This window comes from Rhynchophorus ferrugineus, unplaced genomic scaffold, assembly GCF_030347505.1.
Source record: "Rhynchophorus ferrugineus isolate W39M unplaced genomic scaffold, kcgeb_rfMv2 rfM3, whole genome shotgun sequence".
NCBI lineage: Eukaryota > Metazoa > Arthropoda > Insecta > Coleoptera > Curculionidae > Rhynchophorus > Rhynchophorus ferrugineus.
Genome location: NW_027472582.1, coordinates 4,730,342 through 4,756,846, shown reverse-complemented (window position 1 = coordinate 4,756,846; position 26,505 = coordinate 4,730,342). Strand labels below are relative to the sequence as shown.

Genomic DNA, 26,505 nt, shown 5'->3' with positions numbered 1-26,505 from the left:
CTATGTACAAATCCTTCCAATAAATTAATAAATTATAAAGTTATTTTTGTTTCATTATTTTATTTACATTAGTATTTTGTTGTCAGAGTCAAAATTATCAAAAATGTAATTATGGTGTGGCAACTTTGCATTATAAATTGTGATGACGTGCATTGGCTATTTTATTGGGAGGACTATAGAACTATAGTCTATCCAAATTAACAGTGAACTCACGTCATCAAGATGTGTAATGTGTTGCCTACTGCGGTTTATAAATTCGTTTTAATATCAGACAATATACTCCTTGTGATTTTATTCTACTTAAAAAGGGATACAATGCTGTCTGATGTATATATATATATATATATATATATATATATATATATATATATATATATATATATATATATATATATATATATATTTATATTTACATGTACTACAAACTATTGTGACTGTATAATTGCAGTTTAAATCCTTCGATAATACTTGAATTAGAGGTATTATAACGTTAGAATAAATTATATTTTATCAAAATTTTTTTCATTATTTTATTTACATTTGAATGTTGTTATATACTAAAGCCAAAATAAAGTAAACGTTAAACGCGAAAACATTGTTAACTGTTATTTTGAATGGTCTAGATTTTAAAATACTGGAAACATTAGTCGATATTTGCACCATCAATAATATGTAATACTACATTACTGTTGCTATTGCGTCAGGGCTAATCGATTAGGAGGACGTTCGTTATTGAACTCCGCGAACCAGCATGTCCCAGTTACGTAAAAATTGTTTGGGAAAACATCGACGACAGTTTACACGATCCGAGCATGGTTTCCTGTCAGTAATCACAACATTTGTCCCTATAAATACGCGCGCCGGACCACTGCCTACCCTCGGCGTCCACGTTAAACTGCCACAGCACGCTTTTCATTTCTCGTCTAACCTTATTTCGTGTCGGACGCGTTTACCGTGCTACTCGAAACCCATCCACTCGATTTTCATTTTTATCTACGCTTACTATTCGATTGCTACTTGTACCCGAGATAATTTGATATAAGAACGGGCTCAGCCGGCTTCGATTTTCAGTTCGTGTTCAGTTACAGCACGTTTGACTAACGAGTAAAAATCGTTCGACAATTTCTAATAATTTCTCTTAATCGTTGTGCCCCCGTTTACCAACCGAATACCATGTTGAACATCGGAAACAAGAAGGTACGTTGTCGGTCGAATACCCTTCGACGAATTTTTTTCACCCCCGATTCGGAAAAAAAGACAGTCGAATTCCATAGGCGACTGCGTTGATGTATTGATTTTTCCCGTCGGACGATTTCGCGGAGATATCGTCGAACGGGATCCAAGCTACATCAAAGAAAATGTTGAGGGCTGGCAGTATTATGTGGTCTAATATGTTTTTTAATATTTCTAAACAGATGCACGGCGAAACAAACGAAATGCGAGAACTGGCCGCCAGGATCTGTAAGGATTACTTGCACGGCGCTTGGAAGAATGTTACTGCAGACGATATCGGCTTCAAACATATCAGGTAAGCGGCATACCGACGTTTACCTTCACTTTTTTTTCTCATTTGTTTCTGTCGACTAATATTCTATGCATTTTAGCGTTACTGTTTTTTAGGCTATATTTTCATATCATACTTTTCGTTTATTAATTATTTCGAATTAAATTTAATACTTATATATTCAACTGTTTCGATATTCTTCTGTTTCTGATAGAAATAAAATAATAAAAACAAAATAATATCCAACGTATACTCTTCGTTAATTCGTAAATCTTTCTATAATCTTATATCCAAGGCATACTTTTCGTTTATTAAGTTTTATTAGTATAGTAGTTTTATACTTTAACTTTTTAATGTAATTATTTCAAATTAAATTTAATACTTCAACTGCCTTGATATTCTTCTGTTTCTGCTATAATAAAAACAAAATAATATGCAACGTATACTTTTCGTTTATTAAAGTTAATTTTATTGTTATTTTAAATAGTATTTGACAGTTAGACCTAATAATTTTAAGAAATATATTTAGTGAATAAAAAACAAACTAGTAATAAATAAATTGTAATAAATTGTTCCGAGAATCCTTAGTTGTTTGCCTCAAGATACACACTTTATTAACTATTGTTAATGTTTATTCTTATTTATTTTAATTTATTAAATTTTCTAAAAATCATAATTCACAAAATCGAAAAAAATGTTTAATTTTTTTTCTGTAAGAAAAACAAATTACATTCGTTTACTAATATTTATTTTATTATTTATTATTTATTTATTATAAAAAATTACTAAATTAGTAATAAATACTAAATTAATACTTCTCTATTTATTGAAAAAAGGTGTAAAGTGATTTTTCGTTAATATCATGTGTTCATGTATCATTGAATTTCTGGTGAATACCACGATAAATTAAATCAAGTTCTTGCAGTCATTTCAAGAAATAGAATCTATAATTATATAATTCATCGTACTTATGTCAAACTTTATTCTTGAAACAATTACTTGAGTCTCGAAATATAAAAGGCAACCTCACTGAGTAAAAATTTTTCTATATTTATATGTCAAAATTATTACCATCTAAAAACACCAGTTACTAGAAGACTTTTTTAGTAAAATCCCGAAATATAAAAGACAACTTCTCTAGTAATACAAATTAATTTGAATGTTTATATAAGCCACCAAAATTCATACTTTCGTCAAATCTAATTCTAGAATTAGGGAGGACTGGTTTGACACAATCCCGAAATATAAAAGACAACCTCCGTATGAGTAAACATTGTTTTTCAATATTCTCATAGTCCATTAAAATTCGTACTTTCGTCAAATATAATTCTATAATTTTAGAGGAGTGGTTTAATACAGTCCCAAAATATAAAAGACAACCTCAGCATTCATATAGTCCATAAAAATTCGCAATTTTATCAAACTTTATGTAAAAACGATAGTTATCATAGAAATCGTTTAGTACAGTCCCGAAATATAAAAGACAACCTCAGTATGAGTAAACATTGTTTTTCAATATTTATATAGTCCATTAAAATTCGTACTTTCGTCAAATCTAATTCTAGAATTCGGGAGGACTGGCTTGACACAATCCCGAAATATAAAAGACAACCTCAGTATGAGTAAACATTGTTTTTCAATATTTATATAGTCCATTAAAATTCGTACTTTCGTCAAATCTAATTCTAGAATTCGGGAGGACTGGCTTGACACAATCCCGAAATATAAAAGACAACCTCAGTATGAGTAAACATTGTTTTTCAATATTCATATAGTCCATTAAAATTCATACTTTCGTCAAATATAATTCTATAATTTTAGAGGAGTGGTTTAATATAGTCCCGAAATATAAAAGACAACCTCAGCATTCATATAGTCCATCAAAATTCGCACTTTTATCAGACTTTATTGTAAAAACGATAGTTATCATAGAAATCGTTTAGTACAGTCCCGAAATATAAAAAGCAACCTCACTGTGAGTTAAAATTACTTTTGAACACATTTGATGTAATCTCGAAATATAAAAGTAACTTCCGTATGAGTAAAAATTATTTTTGAATATTTATATAACCATCAATATTTGAACGCTCGTCAAGCTTTATTCTAGAAGCAAGAGTCACTATAGGCTTAATCCCGAAACTTTTACTTTAACTTTTAATTTAAAGTGCTAATAGAATATGTAATGTTAAAGGAACATAAAATTGTTAGAAAGAAGTGTGTTATATAAATTATTACGATTTTTATATCTTTTAACACAAACAACAAGAACGATGCTTGAACAAACACACCATCACCCCAGAATCAGAAAACCGATAAGACACGAAAATTTCCACTATTTATAACCGGTATTGACAACCAGTTCGAAGATTTGAACAACGAGAAAAAGATAATAAATTTGTGAAGTTAATCACTAGACAGACTCCCTCGTAAATTATCTTCAATTGTTTTACAATCCTTAGTCACAGCCGTTCAGATAAAACGATCTTGGCCGTTTTAGTGGAAAAGTACTGGACGTAATTATTTATAAAGTTATTGTGAATAACAATCTTCGTTATCAGTCGTGTGTGAAGAATTCTGAATTAGAATAATAATAGTTATGAAACTAAACTGAACCCTAAGAATCACAAACATTACCATAATAGAACTGATCAATATAACATTAATTGGAAAATTCCTTCGAAATGTTGATAACGTTTATATACAAATTGTAAATAAACATTATTTCGTACCATTTTGTAACCTTGTATTTCTAAACTAGATTTTGTTTGTTTAATATATCCAAGACAACTAGTTTACTTGATTATTTTAAGTGTAATCTGGTGGATGTTTTTGAATATTTTGTCATTGAGTTATCTTCTTAAAGTCGGGAATGGAACAGACTGAAGTTTTTTTTTGTTTCTAGCAACTTGTTTTCTAGAAATCAATGTCTTAAGTTATTTACTCTTGTTTCATTGTTAAGATCACTTGGTCAAGTTATTACATGGTAAGCTCGTATATGCAACTGCAAAATTATCGTTAAATCTTATCTTCTATAGATATCTCAAAATTCAGAGAATACTGTGAGTAATAGGAAACTTGTGAACTGTATCGATTCGCTTTTTATCATTCATTTTGCAATATGCCGATATGGGAATGCAGCTGCTATATATCTTGTTTTTGTAGCACGTATACATTTGGAGGCGGTCCAATTTTCAACATCTTTGAAATTGTTTTTGTTTATTTTTGTTTATACTCAAAATGACTAATCATTAATCAATAACTCTTTAATTCAACATCGTCTATATTCATCAAAATATTACTAATAACTATTACTGTTATCTGTTAGAGATCCTTCATGTTTTAATACAATAACAGTCTTAAAAATTTTAAATGAAACCTAAATATAACAAATACATTGCAAAAAATTTACTAAAATACTAAAAATGTGTATGAAGCAACTTGTAAGAACAAAGAATCAGAATACGAACTGACCTCTGTAAAGTGAACGTCTTTAATATCGCCAACAACTAGTATTTCTGCTGTATTATTCTCAGAAACAAAATCATCTAATATTGTTGTTCATAAAAGTCAGTGTTCTCTAAATAAGTGTTTTTTAAATTTGTATTATTTTAGCAATAATTATTTAAATAAGCACCAGTTGTTTGTTCGACGTAAGATGTAATTCACAATAGATAAATATTGAATACATTTTCCTTAGAAAATCTCGCTTATTATCTACAAAACAAAAACAAGCGTAGAAAAATAAGATCAAAACGTTATCTGTTGAGTAAGTACGCTTTATTTTTCAAGTATATACTTGATAGAGATTTGTTTACGGAAATAGTATAGTAGGAATATAGGTAATGCTCAGTAAGTGATTAATAAAACGTGTAATCAAATTTTGATGTATATAAGCTGTAATAAGCATTCAACTTCATCAGACTATCTAAACTTGGTGTCTTATGACTAATATTTGTTGTGATTGATATAAAAATGAACGGTATGAAAATGACTTCTAGAAAACCTTTTAAAAAGTTCCACAAATGAAATTAAAATCTTTTAAAAAGTTTCCACACGCTATGGTAGCGATAGGTTAAAACGCATATTGTTTATTACATCGAAACATAACAAATATACATAAATCATAGTAAAAACAAAATGTATTAAAATAAATTAACTAATAACAATATCAAGTACAATTTCAATAAACAAACTGCAAAATAAATAATAAAAATACGTAGATAACAGTGACTAAGTAAAAAGGTGATATATACTTCTCAGAAAGCAGATGCAAATATTATTTGTTGTTTGTAGCAATTAATAATGATGTCAAAATTGATCCGTGAATGTTGTTTTAGTTTTATTAAGCATTTCTTGAATATTTTTATTTTTTTATTTTATTTTTTTATATATATTTTAAAGTATCCTTTTATCAACTATGGGCTTTATCTGGACTGGGCCTGAACCACGGTCCTCAGCAGACCAACTTTAGAAATCATCCCAGAAGACATCCGGTCTTATCCGGCCTGGTCACTGGCGTGACTGGGATCATTTTCCTTGTCGGATTTTACACACTCGTGCCTAGAACATTCACAAATCTTAAACAATCACAAACATAAATTTACGACCATGCCCCAGCAGGATTCGAACCCGCGGCTATCGCAACAGTAAGAGGACCGTCCCATCGCCTTTATCACTGCGCCATCAAGCCGGCGTTTCATTTTATTGGTGTTCAGTATTTAAATTATTTAGCGTTTTCAAAGTTTTGTTAGAATGCTTTAGATTTAGATTTTTCAAAAAAGTTTTAATGTTTTTTTTTCAAGAAAAACACTCTTAATTTATTATAGTAAATGTAATGCATGTATTATAAAATGACTTAAAACTACAATTAAGTACACAGTTATAATAGTTTGCAGGTTAGGGTTGTTTTTGATTATATTTACATTGAACTCTTTTCCATACTACCTATGAGTTAGAGTTCTAGGCGCGTTTGTAGTTTGTAGAAAGTATCCCCTGGAGGTCCAATCCACCTAATTAACAATTGTATATCCAAGTAATATATTTTACTTTCATTAGAGAGCCTATTTACCTTTTACGTTTAGTTCTTGTGTCTTTCGGTACATTGTTTCCTTGTAAAAACATTTTGATATCACTTTATTTCTCATTAGTTTGTTCTCTTACTATCTTTCTTGGTAAAACCAAATTTAATCTTTGCATTATACTTAATACATTTGCCATATCCGCAAAACAGTTACTATTCTTGCGCTCCTGACACATTTTAATCAAATGCTCTTGTATATTCGGAACAATTACACACATATCAGTGCACATAAATCTTTTATACTCTACAATATGATCTCCTTACAGTTATCATATATTAATTATATACTCACCTTTATTTGTTTTTATTCTCATCACCTTGTCTTAGAAATTGGCAGCGTTGATTTTGAACAAGTGAATAAGTAACTGCTCTAGCTTTTGTGTTACATGATATTATTTAGTAATAATGAACAATATGTTCATCGCTGGGCTAGAATGCCATCAATTTTTTTAAAACACATAAAATATCCGTGACGTAGTCACCTTAGACATCTGGTGATTTTAACCCATTTGAAAAATATTGTGTTTCTTGCCAAGTAATATTCGTTGCATTAAGAGTGGCAAAAAATAAATCGTAAATATAAAAATACTTCGTCACTATTCCGACACTTTTTTCTAATTATCACCTGATATAGCGTGTTTTATTATATTATTGCATTTACTATACAATAATCTTTTTTTTTAACTTTAAAAATGCATTTATTGATGAAAATTGGTATAATATATATTAATCGAAATATTTCCATTCTTTACAAACTTTCCCCATCTTTCTGATAAAATCTATAGCATTTCGCGAATCGTATGCCAGCCAAGCCATATTGAATCATTCTGAACAAGTGACAATTCGAAGACGCTATCAAGTATACTAGGTAGGCCATATCTTTTCATTCAACCTGCAACAGAGTAATATTCTTAACTCTTGCAACGTATGGTTGAACGTTGTCATGCAAGAACATGGTTGCTTGAAAGTCATTGGCTTCGAACTTCTTAGCCGACTTCGAAAAAGGGGGAGGTTCTATATTCGCCTGTATATATTTTTTCTCTAATGTATGTTCGCCGATTTCTCCCTCAAGTATGGACTAATTTTCGAAATTCCTATTATATTCGAAAGAGTGCATTTCTGAGGTGGTACCGTTGGAATAAAATTAGGATCTGATGGGGGGATGGGGGAAAATCGAAGGAAAACTTCAACTTTCAAAGACACGTACAACATTTTCACATATTTGGTAGTAATAGTTAAAATAATATTGTAAATAGATAAATAGGTTTAGGTAGGTATTAAGCTAAATTGTGTGTATATAGTAGAATATTAAATACGTGTAATAGATAGATTAAATAAGGTTTTTGTTTATTTTTATTTAGTTATTACAACGATTATTATGTACATATTTTATTTTAAAACTTTTTTTTGTGTTAAAAATTAAAGTCTGATTATTTTTTACTTTTTAGCAAGTTCTAATAATTATTGAATTTTAATTATTAATAATTTCTTGAAAAATTTTTTGAAAGATTTCTTTCTTAAATTGTACTTAATGTATCTCTTATTTTATGTAAATAATTGCAATATGGAATTAAATGCAAGAACCTACTGTATTATCGGTATTTTAAAATAATTAATTAGGTATCTGTTTTTTTCCTCGTAAATTTCTATCCGTATCAAATTGAATTCTGATTATTTTTTAAATAGTTATAAATCGCCATATTAATGATACACAGTTAGGGTAAAATATACATAGTAGTATTAATGTCAAAAGTAATTAAAATAGTCAAGCTGTTCTGATTAGTGGACGATGAAGCTGAGTTGATGACTGCAATTTCTTGTTCTCTTTTATTCACGAATTATGTATCTCACCAAATAAAATCGGATTTTAATTATTTTTTTAAAATGCCCGTTATTCTTGTATTAGTGTTAAACAGGGTTAAATGCTATGATAATTAAGCAATATGAATGGTTTATGCAAAGGTAAAAGAAATTTTGCAAAGGACATACTACCTATAACCGATTGTCTTGCTTTGGAACAAGTTTTGATGTCTTAAAATTTCAAAACTGATTTTCTTATGTTCACGCAATCTCTCGGAACTTTATCTTGGTAAATTGCAAGTGCAACCGCATAGTTACGCATCGTAGGTCCACAATAGCTTCAAAATTTGTTATTTGTTAACAAAACGTTAAATAGTAAAAAAGTACATGTAGCAGTAAAAAAGATCTACAAATGGACTGGAGACTGGAAAATACAGCTTAACCAAATCTGTTCATGTTAATTTTGCGTTATATCACTTGACGGATGCCCGATTTCTCAAGCAGAATAAGCTAAATACTTCGGCGTCCATCTTGATGATAGATTAAATTGGAAACAATATGTTAGATAAAAAGCAAAGCAGATTAGACTAAAAGTTAAGTAACTGTACTGGTTAGTCAGAAGATACTCTCAACTTGGTCTAAAATCAAATATATTGGTTTATCTGTCAATTATAAAGCCAATTTGGTCCTTAAGATAAGGTTGCACTAAAACATCACACCAAGTATGCAACAAAAACAAAAGTTCTACGATTGATTACCAATGCTTATCACTAAGTAATCAACGAAGGACTGGAAATCAAATGGATATATGAAATGATACATGATTTCGCCATAAAACATGAAATAAGATTGCTAAATCACAGGCAACGTGGAGATGATATGTTCGCATATTGAATTATTCTAATCCACTTCATCCAAATGATTCATTTATTGAAATTCGGTGAATATTTATGAGTTGCAAGACGATTCTAAAAAACAGGAATTTTCATAATCTTTGAAATTGGCAAAATTTAAAAATAGTGTTCAATTTATAAATAATTTGTGGTATTCTCTGGATTTAGCATCGCGTAATTTCTATTATAATTTCACTAATGGCGTGTTCAAAAAAGGGTGTTTGCTGTTGTCTGTATAGGACATCAAGAGGAAAAAATAGTTAGTCTGTTCTGATTATACGTTGGATAGAATTCGATGAGTTCTAATGAAACTTCTTAATTAGACATATCGGGGATTTAAATTAAGCGTCGTTTCAGTTAAGCTCGTTTCGCTTCAATCGCTGATGGATTACGAATTTCATGTTTGTTGTCAATTGATTTCAATTGTCTAAATTGGCAAGGGAAACCAAAATAGCTACATCCACACACTGTTTTCAGGGCAAGGCGTTATAATTACAGTAAAATAATGATGATCTCATACTTTACCTAGAATAAGACATGAATAGTAATGAAAAAATGCATCGTTTCAATCTATATGATCAAATCATGCTTTTATTTTGGTATTCAAACGTTTTATTAAGAGACCGTCTATATTTAGTTAATCTTCGGCCGGAGATTCCTCCCAAAAATAACCGCAACTTACTGGAAATCCCACCCAGTCAACTAGACGAAATTAATGTGGTTTTATATAACTCTCCCAGAGGTTTCTTTGATACGGAATAATATATTGTAATTATTTCCATTAGACATAAAAGTTTTTTATCGAATTATTTTTCTGCTTGCATTTTTAAACTTTCCTTATAACACTGAAGGTGATATATAGTATAAAAATGGCCTAGAATACAATTAACCAAGATACTTATAATCAAAAAGAACTATGTCTTGTTAATATGGAGGGCAAGAAAAGGCATCCCAGCGACGCACTTACAATATGTTGTTAATCAATATAAGTAAGTAACGTGGGTGTTTTGGTAAATTCAGGACTTTTTTACGTTCATTTCATACATCTATAAATTGTTTCCAAGTTTGAATTTGATCTTCATCCAATAACAAGTTTACAGATGCTCTTTCATTGGAACCATGTCGGTCACTATACATTTCAACAAGTAATCAGTGAATTTTAGTGGCTTTTTTCTTTTGATTAACTTGGTAAAACTTTTTTTTGAACCATTTTGTAAGCTTTTTATCGATGGACTTTGATACAAAATAATGAAATGTAATTATTTACATTAGATATCTAATTTTTTATCGAATTATTTTTCTGCTTGAATTTTTAAGCATTCCCTATAGCACTGAATGTGATATATAGTATAAAAATAACGTGCTATTAATCAAGATACTTTTAATCAAAACAATGTCTGGTCAATATGACGGGCAAGAAAAGGCATCCCAGCGAAGCACTTGCAATACGTTGTTAATCACTATAAGTAAGCAACATCTACCTAAGCTTCGTTCTCTTCCTAAAAGCTCTTCCAACTTTCAGTTCTTTTCCAGCTGGGTCTTTTTATAATGGAAAGCCAGAAGTAACACTTCTGTGTATTTATGTATAATCTATGCCCAAATAGAAATCAAACACTAACAAATTTTGCCAGTAAGGAGTGTCTCCAATAAATTTGAATATTTTGTTTTCAGTTAAATACTGAAAAGTTGGTGCTGCTCTATCAGACAGCGGGTTATCTTGATGTAAGATGATTCTCTTCCTTAGTTTATGCATCTCAAGCCTCACCAATATCTGAGTTTCAAAAATTAAAATGATATCGACAAAAAATTGTATATTTTCATAAATATATATTTGTTTTGCATGGTTAACGATATTCATTCTTTATTCTCTGTCTGTAAATCCTCATTTAAACCAAACCAACGTATGGTATATACATACTGTATTATTGTGAACTATGTGACGAGTCTATAATTGAATTTAATGATCCTATTTAATAGCATAATTGCCCTGCTACCATCAGGGTTCATTGTTAACTCGAACATTATTGTATTTTTCTTGAAACTGTACTGTTCTATCTGCTAGTAAATTTTCCACGCATTAACTCGATAGAGTCAACGCTCTTAGCTTCATTGAAACAAGAAAGAGATAATATAAATAACCTACTTATCGTCTCGATCTTAATGATGCTGGTAATTCCTTAGTTTGTATGAGTAAACTTGATGCATTTTTTTAATACTTCACTGATTGCTTAAACATTTCAACATTTCTTACATCCAGCAAGTGCAACTTATTAGCTTGATAAATATTAATTACTGTAATATAACACTGATGTTTCTTTATTGGCTTGATGAACGATGATGGTGGTTTATCATATTTAACTGCATTGTTTTCTATATGTACAGCGTTTGATTTACATAATCTAGCCGAGTAATCTAAATGAATGTATGAATATATTAGTGATGTTTGGCTCATTTTATATTTAACGTGGAAACATTTAATAAATATAAAATATTAAAAAAATTGAACCGACTTGAAAGTGAAAAAATAATCAATCAGTTAGATTTTTAACACAAAAACCACGTTTTTAAATAAAATATGTACTTAGTAATCACAGTACATAGTACACAGTACATAGAAGTCGGTTAAAAATATAAGTAAAAACAGAAAGGTATGTTTTAAATTAAATATTTTATGGATTATTTGTGTGGTTTATTATAATTCATAATAAATGTTTGCTATACATCACGTAGTAAACATATATTGGTTTTTCCATTAAGAAAATACATCTAAGCTTTTAAGTGTTTGGTATATTCCATTTACTGTCTGTATCATTCTCTTGTCAGTTATGTAATTCTCAATAACAACATAGGACATATTTGATACAATTGTTATCTCGTAACCCAGAAAAAAATACCGTTGTAATTTACTTTACATTGCATTTACGTTGGTACAGTTTTATGACATTTGAATAACTAAAGCACCAGTGTATTTCATAATTTTTATATTTTAACTTATATAATAACTTAATAATAACTTTAATTGTTTTTATAACGAAACACTTTACCCCAATAGCATTCACCATCAATGTTGTCTTCATGAAGTTCAAGCCCGTGTTGATCAAACTCCAAATATTTGTTCAAATCAACATGAGATCCCTTGCAGATTGGGGGAATTTTTCACAAGTTGGCAACGCCGGACAGTCCTTAAACAAAAATGTCATAATTTTGTCACGTTATTGGGGCATTATGTCCTTGTAATCTGTCAATAAAATTTCAAGTAAAATATCATTGGCTCGTGAGCAGTTGTATAAAAATCGAAAAATATTTTTTCAAAAACACGTAAATCAACACCAATTCGATTTACATTCCACGAATTAGTTTACAAGAATGTCCGATGCTAGAAAACAAGTTCAACAAACAATATTCTTCCTCGTAATCGTTCAATGCATACAATGTTGTGCGAGATATTTGTTGATTTTTGCCCATTTAATACGCCAGATAGCGATTTGTTTGTTTATGAAATCAATCAGAGTGCGTTTTATATTTAGGTTTGTTTTGTTATGTTACGAAACAGCGGCCACTGGATGGAAAACAACGTAATTATTCGAGTTCTTCAGTAATCAACACCTTTGAGAATTTTTTTTGGATAAATAACGAAGGATTGTTTAAATTGTTTCGTTTAAAAACATAAACAGACGATATAGGTATCGTAATTTAATAATAACATGGATTTAACGTCAACAATTGTTATTGTCACGTAAGTGTTTAGCATGTATAACTTTCTAAAGAGAGAAGTATAAAATGATTTTTTAAAAGAAATTATGTTAATGTTTGCCAAGTATATAAGATCTTAGCATTATCGTCATCCAGTCATTACTATTCAGTGATATGGCTATAAGCCCCTCTATGGTATTTGTCATTTGCTACCTCAATGCAATTTTCCATAATGCTTCCTTCTTAAGTGGTCTCCCGCTTCTGACTTCTCTACAGTAACCTTTTTGTCCATTTATCATCTCCTATCCAGACTTTTGCTATCCGACTCTGTAGTTTTTTGCTGTATAATATCCGTATCCTGAATTTTATCTTCAGATTCTAATTTTCGAAAACGTAGTGAGATATACGAGTCAAATACATACCTATCTAGTAATTTTTTCCTTCATATTGTTCGTAATGTCAATCTAAGATTTTAGACCCAAACTTAATTAACTTTTGATGGATGTACATACACTGGTACACTTTAACTGTACTAGCTCAAAAGGTTTTTGTCTCTTCAACAATATTTTTGCTATTGTGCACTCACTTCTCCAGCTCCAGCTACGATGAATTTGCTATACGTACAAGGGAAAAAAGCCAAAGGCCGCACGCTTGATAAGCTGCCACCAAGAGCCAGCAGAAACCGCTTTCGGTGGCGTTTATGTATCCTTCATATTATCCCTAGATCATAACTACATATCAGTAATTCTGACCACATTGGCATTAGTTTCTGATCTTTAAAATAGTTACAATTTATATTTACAGTTGCAATCATAAAACTATTATCTTTGATTTAATGAAGAATAAAATAGAGGACAAAATAATAAATAAAGAACAATAAATAGAAAATAGTACATCGATAATAATAAATGGAAATTAAAAAAAGAAAGTGAATTACTCTGTGAACAAACTCACTATTTGATGAAACTCAGATTGGACGACACCAAACACAGTAAAATAAACTGAATAAAAAAGAGGTAAAGAGACTCTGAGCGTCGTGTCAAATGCAACCCCCGAAGAAACGTAATTATTTATGTTACTAAATATTCGTAAAGGCAACAGATTCTACAATTAAAAAGAAGCGACCATTTCGCCTAGTTCTTACTCCGCTATAATCCTTCAAACCTTTTTTAAAGAAATATAAAGGAATCAAAATTAAGTTCGTTAGTTCTAAAATATCGAAATACCCGATGAGATTCCAGGTACCATAAATATTCGGAACGATTTATGTATTTGTGTTTAAAAAAATATATCGAGAAAATATAAACAAATAGAAATTGCTTTTACGGTATTAAGCATTTAAATCTTTAGAATTCCAAATTATTATCGTAAAAAGAAATTGCCCTTGAATAGAATAGTTTGCCAAACAAAATCGCCATGCACTTTCGGAGTCTTGCCGCCGCTTCAAATTTAGCTCGTCGATGTGCACCGCCGTTGAAAACTCGTTATTACGACCTCGGAGGATTCCAAAATATTCACGCGAGTTCGTCCCCTGAAACTGACCGAAATAGATACTGTGAACGAACAAAATCCGGCCAATAAGTGGCGTCAGTCCGTAGTATCGATGACGCCAAGAAATCGTTTTATCGTGTGCCGTTGAACTTGGAGTTGTTCCAACATTACTCAATATATTTTTCGATGAAGCCCTGTCCCGAAAATTAGATATTACCGATGCCGCTACGTAACGATGTCAAGATTTCTGAGAAACCGTGTCGCCAGAATTGTTTAGCTCAAAAAAAAAAACATAAAAATACGCTACAAAATTCTATAAAAATGCAGCTAGTCCGCCTGATCTGCGTGGTTAGATGCTTCACATTGAAAATTCCGAGAATACCTTCACTTACTTGACACTGAAGACAGGTTTAAACGTATGACAACGTATTTTTTTCACAAAATCTAGAACTCTAAATTAAAACCAAACTAAATTAAAAGTGTTCCTTTTAACAGAAATGAATTATTATATATAAATCAAGAAGATAACAACTATTACATAGCTATTTTTTATACAAGCGCGTGCCGACTGGCTATAAATAATAGATACAGACATCAATAATTTACTGAAATACTTTAATGAACTATAAATCAACATTAAAACCTTTTTTTATATTAATCAATTTTAAACTAAATCCCAAATTACAAACACTTGAAAATATATTTTAAACCCTGTTTTTGTTTTAAATAATATTAAATTTACAGTATGTACGATAAAATAATCTGTTAATAGTAGGCCTTGTAACAGATGCAATAATCTTGGATCAAATTTAAATTAGATAATTGTTACTAGTGTTAAAATACCTCCTTATATCAACAATAACATACTGTTCATCAATTTACAATATTCATTAAACTTATTGAATGATATTATAGTAGGCTATGATACAGAGATACTAAACTAAAATATATTGGTTCAAATTTAAAACTTTTAAAATTAAAACTATTTATTTATTTGCTATAAATTACAACATACATACAACAATAATCAACTCTGATACGATATTCAGTCATAAATTAATCACAATCAATTGGAAACCGTCAAAAATATTATATTCAAGAACAATTGCCGGTCGAATTGACCTTTCGACCTGCGCTCGTTAACGACAAGTTTATCGTTACATATTCAAAACTAATTAGCAGCGAAAACCGCTAGGCTAGCATAAATCCTACCGATAAGCATCAATAATAAGGTGTTATGTTTTTTTAGACGTGTTTTAAATCACCTTGAACGGATAATTTCGTAAACAAATGATGGTACTGTAAACTTACGGTAACTGTGTAAACAACGGGGGTCAATATTTTCATTATTAATAATATCGAAACGTTTTTCATCACTTATTTTATGCGAAACTTTCGTTTCGAGAAAATTCATTTCTGAGATCCAGTGAACATTCCTATAATAAGGCCAATTACAGTCTTCTGCCGATTAGGATTTTTTTGTGAGGTTATATTTTAATTTGTGCATAAAAGTAATGATATAGAGTGTTCACGTTTCGAAAGAGAAGATACCACGAAAAAAGTTAAGATTAAACCTGATTTTTATTAAAAAATAAATTTTATATATTAACGTTTAGGGTAAAAATGATGTGGCTCAGTGAATGGAGGTAAAACGAAATAAAACAGTGGTGTTTACATAATGTGACCGTTATTTATTGGCAAAACAAAAAATGTGAAAATACAAATAAATAAAACGGATGGCAGCGGAGTTACCTGAAGACGAGGCTTGGGCAGTCGATGGTGGCACGTCTAAACCAAACGAGGGTTGAGCACTGAATGACCGAAATACCCTTCAGTAATATCCCAGATAAATGTCTCGGGGTTGCCGCCAGCTATTCGGTGTCGGGTTCCAATTGGCACCCCGCCCGTGTTCAACATCTGGGATTACATTTCTGGGTATTTTGTAGACCGTTATTCCACGGTGTAAAATTCGACATGCCTCAATTCGCTACAAACGGATTTTTATTACAGTATAAAGCTGAATAAGTGTTCGATTATTTGTACGTATATAGTTAACTGTTTTCGGTGTTTTTTCAATTGCAAATCGTTTTATAAATTCCCATTTTTCTTAATTCTATTTAATAATTTCTTTTATAACTCTTTTAATATATGTTTTGTTCTTTAGTGGAGGACTGTCAAATTTGTTATACCACATCTCCTTACCGGCCAACCTGTATGATTCCTATGATGATACTAAGAAACACCACAACGAGCCTAAGGAAGTCCTCATCCGGATTTATGGACAAACTCATGGAGAGGGTGCACTGGAGGCTTTGATCACCGAAAGTGTTATCTTCACTTTATTGAGCGAAAGAGGTAAGTTCCCATTCTTCTATAACAAATAAGATGATATACTAGGACGAGATAAGTTATGATAAAGATTGTTAAGCTAAATAAATTGTGATTATAGATATATTATATTGGCACTGTTCTAGGACTTGGACCAAAACTACACGGTATCTTCCCAGGTGGCAGAATCGAGGAGTACATCAACGCTCGCCCTCTGCTCACCAGCGAGCTGGCCAACGAGAAGTTGTCAGTTCAAATAGCCCAGAAGATGGCTCAGTTGCATTCCATGGAGGTACGTATCCACCAGCGCTAATCCGTTTAGTTACCCTCTTTGTTTCAGGCTCGAAGTTAAAAAAAGTTATTATGGGAATAGGTAACCATTTTTTTGTTTATTTTTTGTTGTACATGTTGGTCAATTTGTCTTATACACGAGTTCAGTATCAACTGTTACTGAAATGAAACTGTTCAAAGTCGTGGACGATGGTTTTCTTGCTTTTGGTTGATTTTTTGTCGATTATACATTGTTATGCAACCTTGTAATCAACAACAGGTAACAGTTGTTTTAAGTGAACTAGAGAAAGGAACACGGACAATGTTTGAAGCTTTATATAAGTATGAAATATGCAACTCATGCCAAAAAAACCACGACAAAACTTAATATGCGTTACTACTAAGTTTATAGATTCATGAAATATGCTAATGGCGAATATTGATATCCGTCGTATTTAATTATACCACAAAAAAAGTACCTTTTTCACTCAATTATTATTGATGGTTTTACTGGTAGCTGATTTAACTAGAAAAATTTCCATTTATTTTCAACACGTACAGCGGTTATTTATATGCATTTGTTGTTTACCATTAAAATCTTAATTATAGATCAACCAGCAATCTGTGCTGTTGTCAACAGATCCTCTTAATTGGGTCAGTGGAAGATTTTCATCGTCTCACTGTTCTGAAATCCATAAAATTAGACGCACTATATTTTTCCACGGTCTTGACGACCTCGCCATAAACGAAAACAACTTCAAACGTTTGAAATTTCGGCGTCGTCGTTTTTGTCACGTCTGCCCGTATTCGGGAAATGTGTTTTCCTCGAGTTCGCTTGTTGTTTTATCAGGGGTTGCATAATAATGTCGATGAGGACTTAATCGGTTCGTCTCGAACAACAACATGTTGAGATAAACCTCGTTCTGGTTACTCGAGAGTTTTTTTCAAGTTCAAGTTTTCTACTTATTATCAATTGTTCTCTTATCGACACTTTAAAAATACAGCAAATTCACGATGTTATATGGACTGGTTGTAGAATTTATTTTTGCTTCCATTTCCAGTCACGAAGTTGCAACACCAGACTACATTCTAAATCACCGATGTTACGTTGTATGTGATAACGTTTATGACTACTTGGAGCCATAAAAGGCATAGATAAAACCGAATGTTTAACGAACGGTCATTGTTCAACTGTTTGTCTATTTGACATAGCAAATATTTGCCTTCATGTTTCATGTTAAAAGTGTAAAAATTTAAATATCAACGCTAATTACAATTTTATATACTCCTAAATTTCGAAAACTTTCTATAACACCACTGTATACTGTTAAAATAAGACCTATTAACTTCAATTCTTTCATCAATTAGATATCGCAATACGAATCACACCAAACATCAAATAGATCATAGTAACCTTCGCTGAACTACACACTCATTTGTTCCATTATTAATTTGCACAAACAACAACCATTAGCAAGGATCATTTGATCTACTACTGCGAGATAAAAAATGTGTTACTATTGTTTGTATATATTTATATATAGATATATATATATCAAATCATCTATCACACATATGGGGTATGTTGTTATTATTTGTTCTAGCCAATGCATTTTCACCCCTTCTGTCTGACACTAACGGCCCACCAGTTGGTCGCAAAAAGGGGGTCGCCCGGGGAATCTGGGCCCAGGCCCAAACCACGGTCCTCATGGAGTACGCACCAGTGCTCTGGCAGTAGGGAACCATTGATTTTTATTTTTGTATTCTCTCTCAAAAACTAAAACTTAAAACTGAGCCTAAATCGAGAATGTTTGGTCTTGAGGAGCTTTTGTTATTGTTATCGGAGAAATATCGTTCTGAAAAAAATATATATTAACGAATATATCACATGCACAATTTACCCAGCATAATTTGCAATCTTATCACTTTTTTTTATCAGTACTAACACTTTTATCGCACTTCGTACCTGTAACGGTTCTTACAATCAAAACGGATCAATAACCATGTTATTGTTATGTCTATTGTTATTGCACAGTCATTATTCAGTATCAAAATTAAATAAAATTTCTTGTACTACTCAAGCACCCAACAATTTCTCCTAAAACAAACTTAAACTTTAAAAGGAAGATATATATTACTGTTATTAACAAGTAATGCTTCAAAGTTAAAAACTCTAAACTATTCACTCATCAGTATCGATAAGAAACTGAACATTTTTCGTTGATAGGGTCCTAATGAATGGTAATTTCAATTTCAGGTGCCTCTACATAAAGAACCCGCATGGCTGTGGAATACCATCGACAGATGGCTTAAAACTTGTGATAAAAAATTGAAAGGCGATATTCCTCCCTTCATAAAAAATCTTTTGAAAGGTGTAGATCTGAGAGAAGAAGTTAAATGGTTGAGAACAAGGTAATATTCAATTATATCACCTGTTGGAATTATCATTGTTATTAACAAATTGTCCTTTCTTCATAGACTGGAGCAAGAAAATAGTCCTGTAGTATTTTGTCACAATGACATGCAAGAAGGCAACATACTGATGTTTGTGGACCAGCAGGACAAAGAAAACAATCCTCTCGAACAACAAATAGTTATAATAGGTAAGCGCTAATAATACTAGACGTACTATTTAATGTATTTCCCAAATATGTATAGTTCTAAGTGATCTATTATCACATCATGTTGCTAACAGAAAACATTTCTATTTATTCTAGATCAAGTGATAATAGAATGTTTTTCCATGACTATATTACAAATCAGCAATATTTATTTAGATCTTATCGACCAGACTCTTTAAATTTTGTTTAAATCATCGTTTAACACTTTCAGATTTTGAATATTGCTCATACAACTACAGGGGCTTCGACATCGCCAATCACTTCATCGAATGGGTGTACGATTACAAGGAAGACAACGAACCTTTCTTCAGAGCCAACACCAAAAACTACCCAACCGAAAAACAAAGATTGAACTTTATTAGGTATGCGGCCAGTTCGCGTCTATTATTTATTCGAAACAACTAACCTTCGACTGTTTCAGGGCTTATTTGGACGAAAGGGGTTCGCGAGAGAACCCAAAGAAAGTCTTGAGGGAGGTAGAAGTTTTCACGTTAGCCACCAACTTCTTCTGGTCATTGTGGTCCTTTATCAACGCCGAAACTTCTCAAATTCCCTTCGGTTATTGGGTAAGTTTGGTGTTATTTGTTCATTGATTTCAAAATATCTATTCTATTATCTAAAATATTATTCTATTCGTTAATTTCACTAAATGCCAAGATAAGCTTCAGTCAAGTTTCGATAAATTTGCTTCGAATTTCAATCATTTTTTAAATACTATACTATTTGTTTTTACTATACTATTTTTTATTGTGTATTGCTTGTATACTCAATTTTATGTAGGGATTTTAGAAAATATTGGTTTGTTGTAACACTCTTTCAGAGTACTTGAATGAATATCTTCTTTAGATACATAGGACAGAAGGAACACTTTATTTTGAGCCTTCTGAATTATATAGTCTCTTCAAAGTTATTTTGTATATACGTCATTTAAATTTGTGACATCAAAATGTGACAGTGTTGCCGCATCAACTCTGAATTTTAGTTCAGTTTGGCTTTGATATACAACAAAATTCTAATCTAAATAAAATAATTGAACAAATGTTATCAAATATTATTTACTTTAACATCATAGTACATCTAAAAATTACAGTTAATTATACAGCCACAATAGTTTATAGGTTAGGGTTATAGCCTCTTATCACTATTGCTTTCAATAAGTTTGCATACGTCTGACAACCGGACGACTTTGACAGGCTCATTCGTTTACGTACTCGAACTAATCAGACAGAATTGTGTCTCTTTTTAACTAGAAAAAAATTAGAAAGAAACTATTGTCTGGTTCTAAAACGAATTTACAAATTGCGACAGGCAATACATTAAACATCTTGATGGCATATGTACAAAATAATATATTATAGTAGAATAGACTAAAGCTATAATAGACTGGCTAACAGTGCTCCACAGTTGAATTCCATATAACCAAGTAGGCTTTATTGAGATTTACATATGTTCTTTATGAATATAGGTGTCAGTCTACATACAACTAAAAGTCTGGGAACTAATCAAAGATTGTATTTTACAATATTTAGGTCTTCAGGTTTTTGGTTTCCCAGTCTCTGTACCTTTTCTACAGTTTCGTGATTTTATGAAACTTTTATCGGCGCTTTTACGTCATATTTGTAGACCTTCCGATAAAACTGTCAATGCACTTCATCAAAACTTATAATGCAACGTTGCCGCATCAATTTTAAGTTCCCTTATATTTTGATTCTGACAACAAAATACTAACATAATTAAAATAATGATATAAAAATACATTACATATATTTTATTTTAACATTATAGTACATCTAATGCATGTTTATTGAAAGACTTTTAAATAAACAGCAAAAAATAGTTTGTAGGTTAGAATTGTTTTATTATATTTATATTGACATATAACAACGATGTCGATCAGTACCAACACAAATCGAATTTTATAAAGTGATTTGGTTACATGTTCGGACGCATCGACGGCATTCTGTCTCTTTTTAACTAGAGTAATGCTAATTAGCAAAGAAGAAATGAAACTAAATTTAACATTACGTTCGACGGTGTTGATGACGTGCATTGGCTGTTTTGTTGGAAGGACGATACGTCTCTTGTTATTGTATTAAGTCTCTTGATTTATAGTTTCTTAAAACTTTGAAGAACAATAGTAATAAGCTTATGGGTGAACAGGTGGTAGAGATAATTTGAGTCACTTTCTAAAAGTTACGTACAGAATTTATTTCGCAATATTACATTAAATTAAAATGTTATTACTTTTATAGGCTTTATGCTTTTAAATTACAAATGTGATTTAATAAGTTTTGCTTAAATAATTTAGTGTACACCCTCAGTGTCTCGTACATTTTAATAGTTTAGTTCATTTGTATAATAATGAACACCTTAGTTTTCAATAATTTATGAAAATTACGGTCTGTTCTTTACGTTGATTTAATCATTTTAAGTCTATATAATTTTATTCAAGTTATTGTCATAATTACTTGGAAAATTCCCTTTCGAATTTAGTCATAAAAATAGTTATCAAGTGATTCAACAAGTAGTCATTGGTAATTAATAGGCCAATCTATTTATTATTTTCATTAAGACTGGTAACTATTTTATTGGTTTTTTAAACTAAACTATTATTTTGTATATCCTCCTCAATTTAGAATATGTTGAAAATATTTTTAAAACAATAAATAAGTGTTATATTAGGAACAGAGTCACATATATATTTTCTAAAAAGAATTAAGTTATATTTTAATTATGTATACAATCAATTAACAATAAACTCAGACACAGACACTAAGTATAGCCGCATAATGCGGATTTACCCGATATTCAACGAACATGAATCGTCTATCTGAGCTGTCATTGGTTTCGCATTTAGTAAAATTAACGTGTGGTGTGTTTATTCAGTTATAGTGATAAGTGTTATAGAACGTGATATTAACTGATAATTTTTTGCAGGAATACGGTTTCAGCAGACTGTCGGCGTACTTCCAACTAAAGGAACGCCTCTCCTGCAACCTGCAAATAAAGAGAAAGGTGGAATGTCTAAGCCTCGACTGAGACTAAACAACTGTTTTCGTCCTTCAAAGAGAGTATTCTCGCGTCCTCCCGTTTGATACGAATGGGGGGATCAAAAACCACCAACTCCTGCTCCTGGCTGGTTTAAGAGTGCGAGAGAGGCATAGCTCCACACAAGAACTAGCAACGAAAGATAGAAAAAAATCAACAAACCGGGAGATATGCGGCTCTCGTCATCTTAAACCATCCTCTATTTTATTTCAATGACAACTTTAGAAAAGTACAACATCTCGCTTTTCCTAGAGTTTTAGAATTGGTTGATTTGTTCACATTCACGTATTGAAGAAGAAGAAAAAAACAAGCCGTATTAAAGTGGACATTCCGTAAAGATTATGAGACCAATCTATCGATAGAGATCGTTCAATGAAAATTGAGTTTGAGTGAAAGAGACTGTAACATTGTGAGCGAGGAAACCCATCACTTTCCGTGATATCTATGTCGATATATTTTTAATATATATATACCTTAATATTTAGATATAAATATAATGCACCAAACTTAACATTTATGGCACCTACCAAGATACTTTACTGTAGCAGATCTATAGCACGGCCTCTTTTTCCAAATTCTCAGTATTTTCAAGATACATTTTTTGGCTCATTCGTAAAAAAACTCTAAAAAATAATAATCGAATTTAAAAATAAGAATTATTTCGAATATTATGTCTATTTACATTTTTTATAAAAGAAATGTAGGCCTGGAGATAAATTCCGTTACGAGATAAAAGGCGTATTAATTTTATAATACCTTTAAAACGTACTTTAACGGCATTTATATGAAATAGAGCAGATAAATATTACAACTATTTTACTTAAGAATACTTTTTTACCTTAAATATTTCCGTAAAGTTTTTTACGTATTTTTATATACCTTCTCTATTTCATAACCTCTAAAAATGTGCTTAATATTCAAGACTGAACTGTCAAGGTCTGAATGTCAATTGCATTTTGTTTCTAACCGTCGATCATTATATACAAGTATTAGTTTATATACATATTTTGGTTAGTGAATTGTTTTTATTATTTTTTAATAAATATTAATTATAATTTGGTAGTTTTTTTCTAAATACACTCATCCTACATACTGCTGATCATCAAAATTTTACTTCATAAGTGAAAAATAGTTAACTAGTTATTTCATGTCACTCTAGATCAATGACGGTAAACCGTTGACATGGGTGCTATAAAATAATTTGGGCAAGTTTCAATAAACAATTGTACCTAATTTAAGGAAAACAAAATAACATCTAGTCAACTATGACCCAAATAAGTGTTTTCCATTCAAACTTGAAAAAAATCATTGTAGATTCGTGTATATCTAGAGCAATTTCTTAAAATTGTATTAATCGGATATTAATGAGATGGCTATGGAGGAGGTGGGTATCATGTGGGTAAAAAACCCAATTCACGTAGAACACTACTAAACAAGTATCAAAAACTCAATCACTCAACAGTTCTGGATTTAACTAATAACATAAAAGAAAATTTAAGACAGACAGGGCAAAATTCAACTTTACTTATCAAGATACTTTCTCTCAAGAGTCATTCAGTCCAGTGCTTTCTATTTTTCCTATACTTCATCCATGTAGTCTGTTTAAGATAACAGTGAACTCACGTCATCATGAATATCGAATGTGTTGCCTATCACAAATTGTAAATTCGTTTTAAAATCAGACTTTACTTTCCTTCTCATTTGATTCTAGTTAAAAAGAGATACAATGCTATCTGATAAGTTCGAACATTCGAATTAACTTACAAAATTCACCTGGTTGTCAAACGACTGCACAATTCTTCAATACATCAATGATAATAATTATTAAAGTTATAGATATTATAAATTATTATTATTATTTATATTATAAACCGGCAAACTATTTGGTTTTTTGCTTGTTTTCATAAATTTAAATTTGCTACTTATCATTAATTACTATAATTTATATTTTATTTTTTTTGTTTCATTATTTTATTTAATGTTGGATATATAAATAATTGGGTGGATGCGCCTACATCTAACGCCCTCTGTCGGTGTATATATGGCATAGTTGATATTAAAGTAGTTTCCTGTAAATTATAATAAACGCTACGGCGCATGCTCGCACTAATGCCATCCGGGCAGGATGAAGATCCCGCCATCTTGATTCATTCTGTGTTGGGGCTTTGACCGATATGTTTGTCGAAATAAATAGAGAGTGACTCAGTTCAATCCAGTCTTTTAATTGCCCAAACACCTTCACCAAATCGATTCTACACAATCGGTTCTAACATTAAATAATTTAGTTATAACTCAAAATCAAAATGAACAAAAACTCAAAATTGATGCGGCAACAATTCGACGTCTTAACGCCATACATTTAGATGACGTAAGTTCACTCTTTTATTGATTGGACTATAGAACGGTTTGTCTTTGCCTAAAAATGGGCTCAAACTTCGACAATAGCTTTTTCATTTGAGCCAAGCCTCTTTTTGGAGCTTTCTTTAGATTTCTGCAAATAGCCAGCAGTCGAAACTATAAGATGGGTGACAAAGCAATTGGTTCGATTTGACCTTCATTTTAGTTAACTGGTGACAAGCTGAATATATAGTCTTCCAATAAAATAGCCAATGCACGTTATCAATACCGTCGAACGTATTGCCAAATTCAGTTTATAAAAACGTAAAATCCCTTTTAAACTCGGAGCATTTTTCTTTGTCATTTTACTAATTAGCATTGCTCTAATTTAAAGAAAAACAAAACGAAATCTGATGACGAAATCGGCATCTAAAATCCGATTTGTGTTGGTATTGTTAGCACCATTGTCATATGTCGATGTAAATATCATAAAACAACTCTAATCTACAAATTATTGTGGCTGTTTTATTAACTGTAGTTTAAGTCTTTCAATATACATTAGATGTACTATAATATTAAAATGAACTATATTTTATAACGTTATTTTTGTTTCATTAATTTATTTACAATATATGAAAAGTTATCAGAATCAAAATAAACGAAAACTTAAATTTGATGCGGCAACGTTGCATTATAAATGTTGATTATGTACATTGGCTGTTTTATTGGATGGTCTATAAAAATTGTTTCACTAAAATTACTGCAACTTTTAAATTAAAACTAAACGACAGATGTGTCGCTTGAAGGTTAGATCTATTAAGTTAGAGATAGCAACATTAGGAGACGTCATCTACATGTTATGGCCGGGATATATTATAATAAAATGAAAAAATTATTGTAGGTTCTCTTTATTTTTTCTTAACGACGTGTTTATAATATTGAACATTAATGATCACCAATGAAACGTAAAGAATCACATTATTTCACTATCGTCTTAAATATGACAATAAAATTTAAACTATATATTTACACATACATAAAATAAATAAATTCGTTATAATTTCTTCTAAACGCCCACCATAACCAATTTTGTTCGGTGTGTTCGGTATTCAACCTGAGAGAATTTTGTTCTGCTGTGTTTAGGGCATCTTGCAGTGTGAATGGAAGACTTTACATATCGAATGACAATTATTTGCGATGCCATCAGTTGTCACTCTCGTCTTCGCCTAGTAGTTTATTAATTTCGATTAATCTTGCTGCTTTTTCGGGAGTGTCCGTTTTCTTCAGCAACTCCTGTTTTTCTTGCTTAAGTTGCAGGCGATCGGCACAATTCAGTTCGGAAAACTCCCAGTTGCCTTGACCGTCAAACTGAAGAATGTGCGTATGGAATTTCCTAAAATATTTAATATTAACTAAATATTGTACGGTGGTTAATAGATT

General features: G+C 30.9%; 2 protein-coding genes across 5 annotated transcripts in view; one reads left to right on the top strand and one right to left on the bottom strand.

Moving 5' to 3' along the window:
• Nucleotides 1–875: 875 nt before the first annotated feature.
• On the top strand, nucleotides 876–23,783 carry LOC143193753 (choline/ethanolamine kinase). Its single transcript, XM_076400105.1, has 9 exons — nucleotides 876–1,197; nucleotides 1,416–1,528; nucleotides 16,626–16,816; nucleotides 16,936–17,081; nucleotides 19,317–19,471; nucleotides 19,538–19,662; nucleotides 19,892–20,042; nucleotides 20,102–20,246; nucleotides 22,618–23,783. The coding sequence occupies exons 1-9, from the start codon at nucleotides 1,174–1,176 to the stop codon at nucleotides 22,717–22,719; spliced, it is 1,152 nt and encodes a 383-aa protein (XP_076256220.1). The 5' UTR covers nucleotides 876–1,173; the 3' UTR covers nucleotides 22,720–23,783.
• Nucleotides 23,784–25,957: 2,174 nt separating this feature from the next.
• The window catches only part of ABCD (ATP binding cassette subfamily D), a 69,774-nt gene continuing 69,226 nt past the window's right edge, over nucleotides 25,958–26,505 (bottom strand). For all 4 annotated transcript variants that reach the window (XM_076400094.1, XM_076400093.1, XM_076400092.1 and 1 more), the window contains exon 12: nucleotides 25,958–26,458. In XM_076400094.1, coding sequence (XP_076256209.1) covers nucleotides 26,269–26,458 — 190 coding nt within the window. In that variant the 3' untranslated portion in view covers nucleotides 25,958–26,268. The remainder of the gene's footprint in view (nucleotides 26,459–26,505) is intronic.